Here is a 19,631-nt window from a genome sequence, read left to right on the forward strand (position 1 = left end):
CATTTCCAAACAGTTCTATCACTACTAAATCTGTTTTTGAATTAATCCACATAGATACTTGGGGTCCATACAATACAAATATATATGATGGATACAAATATTTCCTAACTATAGTAGATGATTATAGTAGGGGGACTTGGACATATCTTCTTAGCACATAGTCAAACATTTTTCTAGTTTAACAATCCTTTTTAGCCATGGTAGAGAGACAATTTCATAGTAAAATTAAAGTCATACGTTCAGATAATGCTTTTGAGCGTGGAATAGGAAAGGTACAGGAAGAATATTTTTTTAAACAAGGGATTGTGCATCAGACAACTTGTGTTGGGACTCCCCAACAAAATGAAATTGTTGAAAGAAAGCACAAGCATATTTTGGAAATCTCAAGGGCTTTACTATATCAATCACATCTACCAGTGAAGTTTTGGGGAGATTGTGTGTTGACTGCAACACATTTGATTAACAGGTTTCCTTCAAGGGTACTTAGGTTCAAGACACCTTATGAAATCATATTTAAGACTAAACCTGAGTATTCCAGACTTAAGTACTTTGGATGTCTATGTTTTGTCTCCACTCTTATATCTCATGGGACAAAGTTTGATCTAAGGGCTTTACCTTGTGTCTTTTTAGGGTATCCACATGGTAAGAAAGGGTACAAAGTTCTTAACTTAAACACACAAAAGACTCTTGTATCTAGGGATGTAGTGTTTCATGAAGATATTTATTCTTTTGCCTCTATCAGATCCACAAAAATCCAGAAATCTATTTTTTTCCCTTCAGATTCATCTAAACAGAATATTGATGTTCAAGATTTCTTTTCTGGAAATTCAAAAGAGAGATCTGAAGACTCAGACCATCTTTTGGAACCTAACAACCAAGAAATTCCTATACCAAATCCTCAAAATGTAAGTAGGAACTCACCTACTGCATTCAGAAGATCTACGAGGATTGACAACTCTCCTTCCCATCCAGAAATGCATGTACCAGTGCCAAGTCCTCAACCTGGAAATACAGAATCACCAGTCATACTTAGAAAATCCTTAAGAGTCAGTAAAACTCCTTCCTATTTAAATGACTATGTTACTAATGCAGTCCAGTTAACATATGTAAGTGGTTCTTGTTTTCTTTCCCCTATCGCACCCACGTCTTACTCATTTTCTACACTTTCAAGATCAAATCAGAATTTCCTAAATTGCCTTTCAAATGTTCAAGAACCACTAACCTTTAATCAAGCAGCCCATCATCCAGGATGGCAAGAGGCAATGCAGAAAGAGATTGACGCATTAGTACAAAATGACACTTGGGATGTAGTTGAACTTCCTCCAAATAAAAAAGCCATGCCATGCAAATGGGTATACAAGGTTAAACAACTTTCGGATGGAAGTATTGAGCGTTTGAAAGCAAGATCAGTCATTAGAGGAGATGTACAACGTGAAGGAATAGATTTCAATGAGACATTCTCACATGTGGTCAAAATGACCACAATTAGATGTCTATTGGCTACTGCAATCAAGAAAGGATGGGGGATATATCAATTAGACGTTAATAACGCTTTTCTACATCGAAATTTAAATGAAGAAGTCTATATGAAGTTTCCGGCTGGTATGACTGCCCCAACTCCCAAACATGTCTGCAAGTTAAACAAGTCACTCTATGGACTTCGACAAGCTTCACGATAGTGGTATTCAAAACTCACAGGTGCACTAAATTTCAAAGGTTATTTACATTCCCTAAATGACTATTCCTTATTTTTCAAGAGAAAGGGAATTTCAATTTCCATTTTAGCAGTTTATGTAGACGACATTGTGCTAATTGGGAACGACATAGGGGAACTAAATGCACTGAAAGCTTTCCTTGATCAAGAATTCAAAATTAAGGATCTTGGAAACTTACATTATTTTTTGGGAATGGAAGTTGTCCGGGAATCAACTGGTTTAATCTTGACTCAACAAAAGTTCACTTTGGATTTGCTCAAAGAGTTCAATTATCTAGATAAGACGCATGTGTCTTCACCTTTAGATCCAACCCAGAAACTTGTTGCCAACACTGGTGATATCATTCCAGATCCAACATTGTATCGACACTTGATCGGCAAATTGAATTACCTAACTCATATGCGATCGGATCTTTTATTCACTATACAACACCTGAGTCAATATATGCAAGATCCTCGCCAGCTACACCTAGAAGCTGCTCTACGAGTCCTTCGCTATCTCCTTAGAGATCTAGGTCTTGGGCTCTTTCTGTCAGCGTCATCATCGTTCAAGCTTCAAGCTTTCTGTGACTCTGATTAGGATTCTTGTCTAGATTCAAGGAAATCAGTAAGTGGCTTCTATATCTCCCTCGGATCCTCGCCAATTTCCTGGAAATCAAAAAAATAAATGCCAATTTCTCTCAGTTCTGCCGAGGCAGAATATAGGTCTATGAGATGGTTAGTTGCAGCACTCACATGGCTAATTCGCTTTTTCATTGATCTTTCAACACCAATAGAACTTCCAGTTCCCCTTCATTCAGACAGCCAAGCCGCAATCCACATCGCAAAGAACCCGGTCTTCCACGAAAGAACGAAACATGTGAAAATTGATTGTCATTTTGTGAGATAATAGTTCCTTGCTGGTTTAATTTCATTATCCTTTGACCGATCTCAGTACCAACTAGACGATCTATTCACTAAATCGCTAACAGGCCCAAAGCATCATAATTTGCTCGGCAAGTTGGGTGTGTATTCAACACCCTCCAACTTGAGGAGGGATGTTGACGACGAAGTTGATCGAGAAAAGGTTGAAGATGATGATCGGGAGATTTTTCCTTCCTTGTCCATCGATGAGAGAAGAAACAGAGAGAAAGAAGGGAATTTGGGCTAAGAATGAAAGTACACAAAGTAACCTAGTTATATCTGAATTAACATCTCCTATGGTCAAGTCAAAAGACCATTCTGCCCTCACTCCTGATCATGCCATATGCCATCCAATCAAACCATCCATATTACACTCACAACTGTAGTTACATTCCAGCTGGTATGGAATCGGATAGATATGGAATAGTCTAGAACTTTATTATCTGTAATTAGCTGTCTTTTACATTTGTATATATTTCTTATACACAGTACACATAAGACAAATTCTGTTATAATAGTGCAAATGACAGAAGAACACGTATATGCAGAATACATAGGAAATTTTGTATAAGAAAGGGTATTCTATATAGACTAGAAAAATAATACAATATTCCTATAAAGGATTGGATTTTAAAATCTTCCAATTTTCAAGAGCAGGTCATTTAAGCATATTTTGAATTTTTTTTTCACTTTTTCATTCTGCCTTCTTATTTTCAAAATGGTAGAAACATCTGATGTTAATATCCCTGTGGCTGTGGCTGATTCATCCAAGAAAGTGATGATTGATTCATCACACCCATTTTTTCTTCACCCCTCAGACTATCCAGGAATGAACTTGGTTTCTTCATCTTTTGATGGCAAAAGCTATGGTGTTTGGCGTAGAGCTGTTGTGATAGCTCTTTCTGCAAAGAACAAGTTGGGTTTTATTGATGGAACCCTCTCCATTCCAGATGAAAGTTTAGGGCTTCAAAGTGCTTGGTCAAGAGGAAATGACATGGTCCTGTCTTGGTTGCTTAACTCTCTGTCAAAGGAGATTGCAGAGGGTGTGCTTTACTCTCACAGTGCAAAGGACATATGGAATGATTTGGAAGACAGATTTGGTCAAAAAATAGTGCTAAACTGTTTCAACTTCAAAAAGAACTAAGTGTTGTAGTTCAAGGAAACTCTAGTGTATCTAGCTATTTTACGAAAATGAAAAGTTTGTGGGATGAGTTAGATACTCAAATCAATTTTTCCACATGTTCATGTGAGTGTGTGTGTGGAGCTAAAGGAAATAATTTGAAGACTCACCAAGACCAGAGGTTGCTGCAGTTTTTAATGGAGCTCAATGACACCTACATAGGGGTGAGAAGCAATATTCTGCTGTCTTATCCTTTACCCATTATTGGGCAAGCTTACTCCATGGTCATCCAAGATGAAAAGCAAAGAGAGATTCATTGTGTTCCAATCTATCCAGGAGATTCAGCTTCTTTCATAATTGCACAACAAGGTTCTGCTCGAAAGAAAAGCAATTTCAGAGACTTTAAGCGAAAGAAATCTGGTTATGAAGGAAAGAAAAATAACTCATTTTGTTCTTACTGTAAAAAACCAGGTCATATGATAGGAGAATGTTATAGACTTGTTGGATTTTCTCCGAATTTCAAGTTCACTAATCAGAAGAAATATCAAGGATCTATTCAGGGTAACAATGCACTTGTTTCAGAGAACAATGCAGAACAAAGCTCAGGCATTAAGGGTCTCACCCAGGAGAACATCACCCAGATTTTGCAGCTTCTACAGTAGGTGCAGATGGGAAAGCAAGCTGCCAGTAGCTCTGAGAACAATGCAGACGTGAACCTAGCTGTTATATATTTTTCACACAACTGTACAACCTGTTTTGCACATAACAACAATCAAACATGGATATTAGATAGTGGTGCAACTGAACATATGACTTTTGATTAAACTTGTTTCTTTAGCATGAATCTTCTACCTAAACCTTTGAATGTAAACCTGCCTAATTCATCTAAGGTTAAAGTAACTCATTCAGGATCAGTTACAATCTTTCCTAACCATACTCTTCATAATGTCTTATAAGTCCCAGCCTTCAGATTCAATTTGTTATCGGTTCACAAATTGTGCAAGCAAAACAACTTTAACATATTATTCACTTCTTTATTTTGTTTTCTGCAGGCCCCTTCAATGAAGAGGCCTCTAGTGATTGGTAGGGAGAGCTGTGGACTATATATTCTGGAATCAAGGCATTTGGATCTTATTTCCAAGAAGCCATCTTATTTTAGTAGTAGAGTTGTTCTAGGAAAGAATCTTTTAATTAGAAGGAATCTTCAGTTTTATTTTCTTTTTCCAGTCTTTCGTATGTAAAGAACAAGCTATGGCACTATCATTTAGGCCATATGCCTAAATACGAAGAAGATTTCATCTATTCCTAGTCCTTCTTGTGATAATTTCTCTACACCTTGTGTTATTTGTCCAATGGGTAGGCAGTCAAAGCTGCCATTTCCAAACAGTTCCATCACTACTAAATCTGTATTTGAATTAATCCACATTGATACTTGGGGTCCATACAATACAAATATATATGATGGATACAAATATTTCCTAACTATAGTAGATGATTATAGTAGGGGGACTTGGACATATCTTCTTAGCACAAAGTCAAATGCTTTTCCAGTTTTACAATCCTTTTTAGCCACGGTAGAGAGACAATTTCACAGTAAAATTAAAGTCATGCGTTCAGACAATGCTTTTTGAGCTTGGAACAGGAAAGGTACAGGAAGAATATTTTTTTAAACAAGGGATTGTGCATCAGACAACTTGTGTTGGGACTCCCAACAAAATGGAATTGTTGAAAGAAAGCACAAGCATATTTTGGAAATCTCAAGGGCTTTACTATATCAATCACATCTACCAGTGAAGTTTTGGGGAGATTGTGTGTTGACTGCAACACATTTGATTAACAGGTTTCCTTCAAGGGTACTTAGGTTCAAGACATCTTATGAAATCATATTTAAGACTAAACCTGATTATTCCAGACTTAAGTACTTCGGATGTCTATGTTTTCTCTCCACTCTTACATCTCATAGGATAAAGTTTGATCCAAAGGCTTTACCTTGTGTCTTTCTGGGGTATCCACATGGTAAGAAAGGGTACAAAGTTCTTAACTTAAACACACAAAAGACTCTTATATCTAGGGATGTAGTGTTTCATGAAGATATTTATCCTTTTGCCTCTATCAGATCCACAAAAATCCATAAATCTATTTTTTTCCCTTCAGATTCATCTAAACAGAATATTGATGTTCAAGATTTCTTTTCTGGAAATTTAAAAGAGAGATCTGAAGACTCGGACCATCTTTTGGAACCTAACAACCAAGAAGTTCTTACACCAAATCCTCAAAATGTAAGTAGGAACTCACCTACTGCATTCAGAAGATCCACGAGGATTGACAATTCTCCTTCCCATCCAGAAAATGCATGTACCAGTGCCAAGTCCTCAACCTGGAAATACAGAATCACCTGTCATACTTAGAAAATCCTTAAGAACCAGTAAAACTCCTTCCTATTTAAATGACTATGTTACTAATGCAATCCAGTTAACAGATGTAAGTGGTTCTTGTTTTCTTTCCCCTATCGCACCCACTTCTTACTCATTTTCTACACTTTCAAGATCAAATCAAAATTTCCTAAATTGTCTTTCAAATGTTTAAGAACCACTAACCTTTAAATAAGCAGCCCATCATCCAGGATGGCAAGAGGCAATGCAGAAAGAGATTGATGCATTAGTACAAAATGACACCTGGGATGTAGTTGAACTTCCTCCAAATAAAAAGGCCCTGCCATGCAAATGGGTATACAAGGTTAAACAACTTTCAGATGGAAGTATTAAGCGTTTGAAAGCAAGATCAGTCATTAGAGGAGATGTACAACGTGAAGGAATAGATTTCAATGAGACATTCTCACATGTGGTCAAAATGACCACAATTAGATGTCTATTGGCTACTGCAATCAAGAAAGGATGGGGGATATATCAATTAGACGTTAATAACGCTTTTCTACATCGAAATTTAAATGAAGAAGTCTATATGAAGTTTCCGGTTGGTATGACTACCCCAACTCCCAAACATGTCTGCAAGTTAAACAAGTCACTCTATGGACTTCGACAAGCTTCACGATAATGGTATTCATAACTCACAAGTGCACTAAATTTCAAAGGTTATTCACATTCCCTAAATGACTATTCCTTATTTTTCAAGAGAAAGGGAATTTCAATTTCTATTTTAGCAGTTTATGTAGACGACATTGTGCTAACTGGGAACGACATAAGGGAACTAAATGCACTGAAAGTTTTCCTTGATCAAGAATTCAAAATTAAGGATCTTGGAAACTTACATTATTTTTTGGGAATGGAAGTTGTCCGGGAATCAACTGGTTTATTCTTGACTCAACGAAAGTTCACTTTGGATTTGCTCAAAGAGTTCAATTGTCTAGATAAGACGCCTGTGTCTTCACCTTTAGATCCAACCCAGAAACTTGTTGCCAACACTGGTGATATCATTCCACATCCAACATTGTACCGACACTTGATCGGCAAATTGAATTACCTAACTCATATGCGATCGGATCTTTCATTCACTATACAACACCTGAGTCAATATATACAAGATCCTCGCCAGCCACACCTAGAAGCTGCTCTACAAGTCCTTCGCTATCTCCTTAGAGATCCAGGTCTTGGGCTCTTTCTGTCAGCGTCATCATCGTTCAAGCTTCAAGATTTCTGTGACTCTGATTGGGCTTCTTGTCCAGATTCAAGGAAATCAGTAAGTGGCTTCTATATCTCCCTCGGATCCTCACCAATTTCCTGGAAATCAAAAAAACAAATGTCAATTTCTCTCAGTTCTGCCGAGGCAGAATATAGGTCTATGAGACGTGTAGTTGCATAACTCACCTGGCTAATTCGCTTTTTCAATGATCTTTCAACACCAATAGAACTTCCAGTTCCCCTTTATTCAGACAGCCAAGCCGCAATCCACATCGCAAAGAACCCGGTCTTCTACGAAAGAACGAAACATGTGAAAATTGATTATCATTTCGTGAACAACAGTTCCTTGCTAGTTTAATTTCATTATCCTTTGTCCGATCTCAACACCAACTAGCCGATCTGTTCACTAAATTGCTAATAGGCCCAAAACATCATAATTTGCTCGGCAAGTTGGGTGTGTATTCAACACCCTCCAACTTGAGGGGGGATGTTGACGACGAGGTTGATCGAGAAAAGGTTGAAGATGATGATCGGACGTTTTTCCTTCCTTGTCCATCGATGAGAGAAGAAGCAGTGAGAAAGAAGGGAATTCGGGCTAAGAATGAAAGTACACAAAGTAACCTAGTTATGTCTGAATTAACATCTCCTATGGCCAAGTCAAAGGACCATTCTTCCCTCACTGCTGATCATGCCATGTGCCATCCAATCAAACCATCCATATGACACTCACAATTACAATTACATTCCAGCTGGTGTGGAATCAGATAGATATGTAATAGTCTAGAACTTTATTATCTGTAATTAACTGTCTTTTACATTTGTATATATTTCTTATACATAGTACACATAAGACAAATTCTGTTATAATAGTGCAAATGATAGAAGAACACGTATATGCACAGTACCTAGGAAATTTTGTATAAGAAAGGGTATTCTGTATAGACTAGAAAAATAATACAATATTCTGATCAAGGATTGGATTTCAAAATCTTTCAATTTCTTCAATACGAAAATAAATCTCATTAAATTTAATTGAGCAAGAACACCTGGATCGCAATTGTTATTTTGCTTGGAAACGTCAAATTTATTTTACATTTCTTTTAATTAAAATAATTTATTTTAGAGTTCAGCCAGCTGAATTATAGAGTGCAAAAATGTATGAACTTGAACGATCACATGTCTTGAAAGCAATTATGCTTGATTCAGTACTTGCAAATATTTGTTAGCATTTTTTTGGCATTAGCATTTTCACCTTTCTATTTCTTACTGATAATTTTTCCTCGTTAATAATTTATTAAAATAATAACTTCATAAATCTCCCTTGAGATTTTGGTTTGTAACATATATCTTCCCAATAGTTTAAGAGTATTATATAAATATCCTATTTCCTCCACTAATTTAATAGATTTTTAGCTTTAAGAAAAATTGTAAAGATCTCATAACATTCTATAAGCATAAAAGTGAGCGCCTACATGGTTGACAATCATTATGAAGTAATTAACTAGTAAAGCATCAGAGCGTATTTGAAATTTAAATATGTGAGAATTATCTAAATTATGATTAGTATTATTGGATCACCCAACTTAATCCTAATCAAATAATAGCTTAAATAGCAAACTTAGACATGGAGAAATTACAAAATAAAAGAAAATGATTAAGAGCCATGACATTTATTCCAGGCTCGAAGAAATTCAACCAATCACTTTGACCTATCTAGTTCAAGGTGTACGAGATTTCATGAACTTTGGCTTTATCATTATTATCGAAATAGTAGAAATGAAATGTAACAGCTCGAAGTCTACTAGAGATACTGTTCGTTTTGGATTTCAATTCACACAACTTTATAATATGTCATTAAAATTTAAGACTTATTTCTTTATATTATCCAACATTTCTTCTATGTTTACTGTGTAACTTGCCTAGAATTAATGTTACATTATCATGAGATTCACCTAGAATATTACACGACTAAAGAAATTTTAGTATTCCAGGATTAGGAAAGAACATACACCCGCAATAAATAAAGAAGCTCTATATTTATCAATCTCAAGGAATTTGTTATGAAAATAATTTTATTGTGGATATTTATTCATTACTCCGCTATAGATAATCTTCCTGAAGAAAACTATTCGCTTGGTGCTCTATTGAAATTTATCTACAAGCAGCTGATGCAGACATGTCTCAAGCAACTCAATGAAATGATTTGCAGCAGCTTCTTATTAAACATGCAGGTTGCAAGCAACTTATGCAGACAGCTTACAAGCAGCTCAAGAAAAGCCTTGCAACTGCTTCCTAAAAAGCCTCGCAACTGCTTCCTTTCTTCTATAATTAGAGGAGTTTTGAGTTCATTATGTACATAAGTTTGAAGTTGAATAATATATCAGTTTCTCTCTATACTTGTCTTTACTTTGCAGTCTTTATTTTATAACACGTTATCAGCACGAAACTCTGCCATCTCGAGCAAATACCTTGAAAATATCATAGGTGCGAAATTTCTTTTTCTAAATAATGTCAAATCTTTATAAACTTGAATTTATAGCCCTGGATATATTGGGCAAAAGCTACATGTCTTAGGTGTTTGATGCTGAAATTCATCTTCATACGATGGGTCTGGTAAACACCATCAAAGATAAAAACCAGGCATCAAACCAAAATCGCGGCAAAGGAATGATATTCATATGAAATCACCTTGATGAGGGCTTGAAAATGGAATATCTTAATGTTAAAGATCTGGTCATACTGTACAAAAATTTGAAAGATAGATATAACCACCCGAAGATGATCGTTCTTCCACAAGCACGTTATGGTTGGACTCATTTAAGGCTACAAGATTTTAAATCTATTAGTGAGTATAATTCTCCTATGTTCAAAATTATTTCCCAATTGAAATTATGTGGTGATAATATTACTGATCATGATATGTTGGAGAAAACTTTCACCATTTTTCATGCCTCGAATATGCTCCTGAAGCAGCAATATCGAGAGATTGGTTTCAAATAGTATTCTGAACTTATCTCACATCTTCTTGTAGTCGAGCAACATAATGGGCTATTAATGAAAAATTATGAAAGCCGACCTATTCTTGTCCACTCCTTGAAGTGAACGAGACGAACTTCCACCAAGCTAAGCATGGAAGAGGTCGTGATCCCAATCGCGGTCATGGCCGTGGTCGGAGAAGAAACTCTAATCATAGTAATAATAATGCATCAAAGAACCCTGCTCACCACTAGTAGTGAAAAAGGAAGGAACAAAAGCATGAAGCGGTGCAAGCAACAAATGCAACAAATGCATGCTATAGATGTATCACGACCAAAAATCCAACTAGTCGTGATAGCACCCAACCCAACCCGCTAGGTAAGCCAATTAACAACTACCCAATTACAGTAAAATTTAATAAGACAATTAAGTGAATTAAAATATATGAATCTTATACATTCCCCAAGGATTTGTAGTACAAATCATGAGCTTCTAAGATTAGAATATACAAAGCTGGTATGAAATAAATACATCATATATCCGAAATATACTTAAACAGATTTTTATAAATCTAAGGCTGCCATGAACAAAAAACAGCTGCGACCGGAATGAAAGTACGTCTTTAAATCCATCTCCCGCCGATCACAACAACATCATCATCCAAAATCTGCACGCAAGATGCAAAAGTGTAGTATGAGTACAACCGACCCAAATACTCAATAAGTAACAAAACTAACCTTAGGTTGAAAGTAGTGACGAGTTGGGATAAGGGTCAGAGTCCAACTCCAATAACCAGCAATGGTTCATAACTAAAGATGGTGCAAGAAATAACTCAATAAACAAATGCTCAGCTCGTATAAAATTTCGGAAAATAAATGCTTCTTTTCAAGTATACAGTAAAACTCAAGTCCTTTGCCGAAATCACCATAAATATGAGTAGTTTGTGAAACTATGATTTTACCCAAAACTTTTCAACAATACTTAAGATGTTCATTTTTCAGATCGCATGAGGAAAGTACATCTCTATGACTACATGTCACTATGCAGGTGAAATCATAAATGACGCAATGTCGTACAACACGAGAAAAAATGCATTTTTATGCCTGTATATCAAGTGTGCATGTTAAATTCAATGTATCTCAGAGAAGAACTCATGTACCCATACTCTCAGAGTACTCAGTCTCACTGTCTCACACTTTTCACTCATTATGTTCAGCCACTCAGCACTGTATATGGCCAATCCAGCCCAGGGAAGATCCATCTCGAAATATATACATCAACTGACCATCAGTCACTCAGTACTGGTAGGGCCAATATAGCCCGTAGGGAAGATCCCTCCCTAGATATAAATGATTCGGACAAAATCCATGTCCAGGGAAGATTTATCCCTCAATATAAATCAACTGCACTCATTGGGTGTGTGTGCAGACTCCAGAAAGGCTCCTTCAGCCCAAGCACCATAATAAGCCAGATCCAGGCATAAATAAATATAACATGTTGTGGCGTACATTCCGATCCCATAATATCACTCACAATTAGGCCCTCGGCCTCACTCAATCATCAGTCTCTCGGGCTCACAATACCATGAAACTAGCCCAAAATGATGATATGATGTGTCAATATGTAACAACAGAGACTGAGATATGATATGAAATGAATGAACATGATTGAGTATGAAATTGCAATGTAAGCAAATAACACAACAGCAGTAATAACCTCAGTGGGTCCCAACACAATAAGCATGTAGCCTAGACATGGTTTCTAACATGGATCACAGCTCAATAGCTCTAGTACGTAGAGATTTCATGGTTACAGATAAGATCACTACACCGTACCATAGAAATAACAGAGGCACAATTCACACGGTGCATGCCCATACGTCCGTCACCAAGCATGTGCATCACCTCAACATCAAACACATAACACGTAATTTGGGGTATCATACCCTCAACACCAAGTTTAGAAGTATTACTTACCTCAGACAAGTCAAATCCAAAATCGAGAAAACCAAACGATGCTCCACAATGACATCGCGTGCTTACTGACCTCTTAATGGCTCGAAACTAGCCAAAAACAACTCAAATACATCAAATAAAGCCCAAGGAAACATTTCCAAATGCTAAAGGTCGAATCTTTAATCAAACGCCCAAAATCGATCCAAAACCCCAACCCAGGCCCGCACCTCGGAACCTGATGAAACTTATAAAATCCGACAACCCATTCAATTATGAGTCCAACCATACTAGTTTCACTCAAATCCGACTTCCAATCAATGTTCAAAATTCGAAATTTTGCTTTATGAAGTTTAAGTCAAAAACCCCTAATTTCCTCCTTAAATTTATCAACCAATTACCAAAAAGATAGATTCATGGGATATAATAAAAAAAAATGAGTAGAGAACACTTACCCCAATCTACACAGTGAGAATTACTTCAAAAATCGCCTCAATCCGAGCCCCAAATCTCAAAATATCATGAAAGAGCTAAAACCTCGAAATATATAGAGTTTGCCCAGCAATTTCGCATTTGTGAATAAAGGGGCCGCTTCTGCAGCGTCACTTTTGCGATGAAACTCCGCTCCTACAGAAAACACTATAAATCCACCCTTCCGCACCTGCGCAAGAGGGTCCGCTTTTGCGTAAGTGCAGGTGCGACACAAGCTGCGCTCTTGCACACATCCCCGCTTCTGTGATCACGCCTACCACTTCTGCGCTACCATACTACTTCCCCACTTCTACCGAAGCCCTGCTCTAGCTTCACTTCGCTTCTACGTTCACACTGCCGCTTTTGCGGCTCCGCAGGTGCGGTCAGACCAGCACCTCTGCCAAACCAGCCTTAGCAGAAATTTCTAAAATGCTCCGAACCTCGTCCGAAACTTACCCGAGCCACTCGAAACCTCGTCCGAATATACCAATAAGTCATATAACATAACACAGACCTACTCAAGGCCTCAAATCACACATAACACCATTGAAATGATGAATCGTGCCTGTCACACCTCCTTTTTTCACCCGTAAGGGTATAAAGGAGTTTTTCCTATTAAAGGACAATCGAAACGGGATTTGTTTATTTAATTCAGGGTCGCCACTTGGGAGATTTATGGTGTCCCAAGTCACTGGTCGAATCACGAATCGAGGAAAAGATTGACTCTATTTAACAGTCCGCGAACCAGAAATCCGGATAAGGAATTTTGTTAATCCAGGAGAAGGTGTTAGGCATTCCCGAGTTCCGTGGTTCTAGAACGGTCGCTCAACTGTTATATTCGGCTTATTTATCTGATTTTTAACAATTAAGAACTTATATGCAAATTTTAACTTTGAACCGCTTTTATCAATTTTATTATTATTGTTATTATTTTACGGAGAATTGCAACGTTGTGAAAACGTATCTCGAACCACGTCACAGTCAATGTACCCATGGTTATTGACACATTTCGACTCCTTTGAGATTTGGATTTGGGTCACATAAATGCACACCCGTATTTAAGAAAGTAATTTATTAAAGATGCGCCTAAAGCGACTAGCGTATTGTTGTTTTGGGAAAGGCCGTAAAACTTTGCTAAACGGCCCCGTTCCGAAATCTAAGCAATTTCATCAAAACATGTATAGAGGGCCCCGCAGCCAGCGTATTCTTGTTTGGCGAGGCACGTCTCATTAGTAAAAAAATTTGCAACGTCACGGAAATGCATCTCGAACTTCGTTACAACCAGTGTACACGTTGGTCGTCGGCACATTTCGACTCTGTCGAGATTTGGATTTGGGTTACATAAATGCACACCCTAGTTTTAGGAAGGTAAGATTAATTAATGCGCGTCCTAAAGAGACTATCGTATCGTTATTTTGGGAAGAGGCCATGAAAATTCACTAGACGGCCAACTCCAAAGTCTATCCGGTTATTGAGTCCTTTTGTTGAGGGCCCCGCAATTTGTGATTTACTGGGGCGAGGCATGCCTCCTTTATTTTAAGGATATCCTAAAGTGACTACATTTCTATTTAAATTAGTCTCTAACATAAAAATAAAAAAATCCTAATTAATTGCGAACTTAAAAATAAGAAAGTGTAACATACTAATTGCTAGATTAAGACAAATATTAATGGAAAGGAATTTTACTAAAAAAAAGAAAAAAATTCGAAATTGTAAATAAAATACGAAATTCGCCAACTAATATTCAGAAGAAATCAATTATAGCTAGATTAAAGCTCGCATTGTTATAAACAAAAACTATTGGAATTAATTATTCACAACCATTTGAAACTAGATTTAACCATAATTACTAAAGCTTATTAGAAAGTTTACTAAACTTAAACGTTGACTCATCTTGCTCAAACTCGCACCTAATGGATTAATGTTCTTAGCCTTGCTACATTGAATCACACATTAAAAGCATCAAGCCTGCTGATTCTACGAAATTATTAGGCTATTATATTTGCCTAATATTCGCGGATCTTCGTTACTAACAAGATTCAAAGATAACAAAAAAAAACTCAAATTGCTTCTATTCTAATATTTGCAAATTCAAATCTAGATTTTACTAACCTTCCCCCCCCCCCAAATTAAATCGATTTCCCATATTGACTATTTACCAATTTGATTTGAATGCGATTTTCAAACTAAAAAATTTAACAAAACCGAAACTAATACTTATGGTGTTTATACCGAAACTCATCCAATAGCTCTGCAATATAGCGCTTCACATTATACATACTTCTACCATTCATATAACATGAAACACATAATGCATATCTAACTAAAAATATGAATATTCTATAATTAGAAGCATAAATCTTCTGGCCATTTCATTTCAGCTTCAATGCATATGTCAAAATGATTCAGAGTAGTGTACCTGGTATTTGAATACAAGAAAAGGAAGAGTAGGATCAGCAGCAGTAGGAACAACACAGCAACAACAAACAACTAGTAGCAGTAATGCAATAGCCCAGAAACAGAGTTTGAAAACCGGTGGAGCAGCAACCCAAAAGAAACCAACCAGACTTAAGAAAAAAACAAGCGAAGACCTAGAAATCCCAATAACTCTCACAGACAGGACAGAATGAACCCAAAAAAAAAACAGAAGAGGCAATGGGATAATTCTGATTTTCTGTTCTTTAAGACTCGAAGTAGAACACTCTTAAACTATTGACTCTCTATGATTTCTAAAAATTAGTTCTTTTCTATCAATCCCCAACTCTCAAGATTAAAAGTCTGTTTTTATCTCCTCTTTAGTTCTGAAATTTCTATCTCCAAATTCCGTCCCCTTTTTAAGTGTCAAATGAGTCCTCTTTTATACCCAAAGCAAGACTCCTCCTTTTCTTTTTACCTATTTCCTTTTTACTTTTTTTTTTTAAAACTATTATTACTACCATTTTTTACCTCTTTTACTTTTCAGCCCAATATTCTTTTACTATGTGTACCTTTTAACTTTTATTATTACTTATACTATTTCTGATTTTAATTAAGTAAAAGCAGTCAACACGGACCCCATGGTTCCCCCCTTTTTTAGTGGTCAAATAAGACCTCATTATTAATCCTCCACCTTTTTACTTTACATCATTATGTCTTGTTCCCCACTATCACTTAAATAAATATATTAGATTCCCACTACCATATGTCTTGTTCCCCATTATAATATTTTACTATTATTAGAGCTTAGTGGACGAAGCACTTAAATTAAATAAATCTACAATTGGTTAATTCCCGCATTACCCCTAAAACTACTGTTACTGCCCTGATTCAAAAAAATCTGTTCAAACTTCAAAAATTATCTAAGAACTAAAATCAGATTACTAGCTATAACCAATTCACCTAATCAATTAACCAAAATATAGCAGCTATAACCAATTCTTAATCAAATTCAATCAACAAATTCAAACTAAATGATGAACAACAAAGAAACAACTGGAATTATTTTGATTGGACAATATTTTTTAAACAACAAACCTACTTTCAGATTCAACAACAATAACAAACAAGTATATTCAAATCACTGAGTTCAAATTCAAATTAAACTTAAACTCAATAAATAAACAGATTCAAATCATTAAACTCAATAATCAATTGAACCTTAAACTAAATCTAACAATATTACAACCAAGATGAAGGATTCAAGTTATCAAACTAACACACTTCTATATTAGAACTAAATTCTTTTAAATGAATAAAAACAAACTGAAGAAATAATCAAGAAACGATCAACCACGAACAAGAAAGAAACAAACATACACTGATTTCGGATCCGAGAATATCAAGCAAAATACGGACAGAAATGAAACTTAAACCAACTAACCGGAAATAAACAACGACGAACTCGAACGGCAATGGAAAAACTCGAACCAAGACTGTCAAACCTAACGGATCTCGACTCAACAGGAACGTTACACCAAATGGAACGATAAACTTGAAAGTCAGTCGACAAACTCAAACGAACTCTCCTCGAACTCCATTAATGAAACAAACTTCCGTCGCCATTTTCCGATGGTGATGGAGTTCAGTCGACGGAAGTTTGTTTCATCAATGGAGTTCTGATGGAGTTCAGTCGACGAAGAAAAAGAAAGGGACAGTAGCAATGCTGCTTGTCAATGAACTGGTGATGCTGGCTGGACGTAGCAGACGAAGCAATAGAAGGTGCAACAGCCAAGAAAGCTCGAGAGGGCAGCCATGGTCGAAGCTGGACGAAGCAGCAGCAGCAACAGCCATGGCGACTGTGTGTGTTCGTCGCTGCTGTCATAGCAGCTGGTGGAGACGGGCAGCAACACTGGTTTTTCCGGTGTGGCTGGGGGTCGTTTGGACGTGAGGTTGAGGAAGAAGAAACAGCAGCAACGATGGGAAGATGAAGACAACAAGGGTGGTCGTTTGGGATGTGAGGGTGAGGAAGAAGAAAGGGGCAGCCATGGTCGAAGCTGGACGAAGCAGCAACAGCCATGGGAGGGGAGCTTGGGGTGCTAGGGCTTGGAGAGGATGAAGAAGAGGGGGGCGGGTAGTTTTTTAGGTTTAGGGTTTTGTTTTGTGAAATGAAAGATAGGGAGATAGGGGTGTTGGGTCTTTGGGGTTATGGACTGGGTCGACCCGGGTCGTAGGGGAAGGTTGGGTATCTTTAGGCCTGTGATTTAAAATTGAAGAAGAGGCCCAATCCGATTTTCGTCTATTTTTTGTTCTTTTTTCTTTTACTTATTGATAAAACTAAAATGTTAAAATTAAATTATAAAAACCAAAATTATCTTAAAATACTAATTAACTTCTAATAATAATTATCACCCAAAATTAAACATCAATAAAATAAAATCACACAATTTGGACATTAAATGCTAAAAATGCAAAAGATGCCTATTTTTGTAATTTTTATTCTTGTAAAACAAACTTAATTACTCATAATTGCAAACCTAAATCCTAAATGCAAATGCGACATATTTTTGTATTTTTTATTAATTTAGCAAATAAACATGCACAGACAAATGTAAACAATACAAGGAAATAACACAAAATTCACAACAATTGCAAACAAACAAAAATTGTTTTATTTTTGGAATTTTTGGGAGTAATTCTCATATAGGACAAAAATCACGTGCTTACAGTGCCTCAAATCGAACTTGATGAACTTTGAACTTTCAACTTCTAAAACTCGCGTCGAAACATATTAAATCAACTCGGAATGAACTTAAATTTTGCACGCAAGTCCCAAATGACATAAAAAGGCTATTCTAATTCCCGAAACCACAATCCGAATTCGATATCCACAAAGTCAACTTCTACTCAAACTTATGAACTTTCCAAGCCTTAAAATTTTTAACTTCGCCAATTAGTGTTGAATCCTTCTACATCATCCAAATGAAAATCCGGTCATATGCCCAAGCCCAAAATCACCATCCGGACCTAATAGAACCATCAAAACTCCGTTCCGGGGTCAAATTCACAAAAGGTCAAACTTGGTCAACTCTTCTAACCTAAAGCTTAAATCATGAAATTCATTCTTCCAAATCGATTGCGAATAACCTGAAAACCAAAACCGACGATTCACATAGTCATGATATATCATACGGAGCTACTCATGCCTTAAACTACCGAGCGAAGTGAAAATGCTCAAAACGACTGGTCGGGTCGTTACATCCTCCCCCACTTAAACATATGTGTGCCCTCGAACATGCTCCGAGTTGTTCTTAAGTCGACAAATCACTGAGTAACCTTATCATGCACATACTCGGGGGTGATCCCACATCACACTATTCTATATAGGACCAATAACACAACATACTGAAGATCATTACTTCAACCTTAGCCCTTAAATGATAGAATCCAATTTCCAACATTTGGAATTTCCTATAAGACCCGAATCCTGCATCTACACACTGTATAAGTCTGAGAAGTTGTATCAAGCCATAACCACAACCCAAGATGCATTCACATGACATACCACATGACTCACATACTCGTAGCAAATTTTTTTATCATAGTAGCTGCTCAAAACAACCCAATACCGGTAATAAACCTCAAACAAAACCTTGTTCTAAAACCTTCGTACACTGCCGATGATGAAAGAAATACACAGAACTCATAACCATTCATCAGATCCACATGTCATGGAACTCCCCTCCTTCAATAAGAACTATAGCCAATTTCTTAGCTGACTTCCGATATTCTCCTCCATACATGCTGTAATCAAATCCGATAGTATCAATTCTAGGTCCAGTGACCTCATCTCATCCAACACAACCACTCTAGTAACATGCCACATCAATACAATCTAAACCACAACCCGTGCAATCCGTGCATCAATAAGCAACAACCCAAATGTACTCAATCATGGAAAATGACTCAAACGAGAGAACCATCTCGCAAGTTCAACAAGTACCACCACAACAGAAATGCTATGAACCCATCATACCTAGTAGAACCAAGACACACGAATCTAACACCAAGGATCATATCTTAACATAACCCAGTTGCAATGCGTGACCCCATCCAAACACTGGTCCATATGACGTACCTCAAGCCATAATGCTCAAAATCAACAACCACGTGCAATTTGACGTCTAGTACAAAAAATGCATGACCATAACCACCGAGAAGCAAACAACACCATAATCACAACCAAACAAAGTCCATAACTAAGGTGCAACCAACCATTCAGCACTCCAATAACCATTCCGCTAGAATTTTGCTATAAGGCCCAAATAGAGCTGCACCATATGTGCATATAACCAATAAATCACAACCTCCCCCCGGTAGCATAGATGACTAACACATAGATCATATCAGAACACGAATAAGCTCCACTCTAATGGAATGGC

General features: G+C 36.8%; 1 protein-coding gene across 1 annotated transcript; it reads left to right on the forward strand.

The window, feature by feature from the left end:
* Positions 1-3,335: 3,335 nt before the first annotated feature.
* Positions 3,336-3,761, forward strand: LOC107793847 (uncharacterized). The gene has a single exon (XM_016616296.1). The coding sequence runs from the start codon at positions 3,336-3,338 to the stop codon at positions 3,759-3,761; it is 426 nt and encodes a 141-aa protein (XP_016471782.1).
* Positions 3,762-19,631: the final 15,870 nt, after the last annotated feature.

Source organism: Nicotiana tabacum, chromosome 10 (assembly GCF_000715075.1).
Source record: "Nicotiana tabacum cultivar K326 chromosome 10, ASM71507v2, whole genome shotgun sequence".
Taxonomy (NCBI): domain Eukaryota; kingdom Viridiplantae; phylum Streptophyta; class Magnoliopsida; order Solanales; family Solanaceae; genus Nicotiana; species Nicotiana tabacum.

Bases quoted from the DNA above. Each gene is read 5' to 3' on its own strand.
- LOC107793847 (XM_016616296.1), top strand. From the start codon at position 3,336: ATGGTAGAAACATCTGATGTTAATATCCCTGTGGCTGTGGCTGATTCA.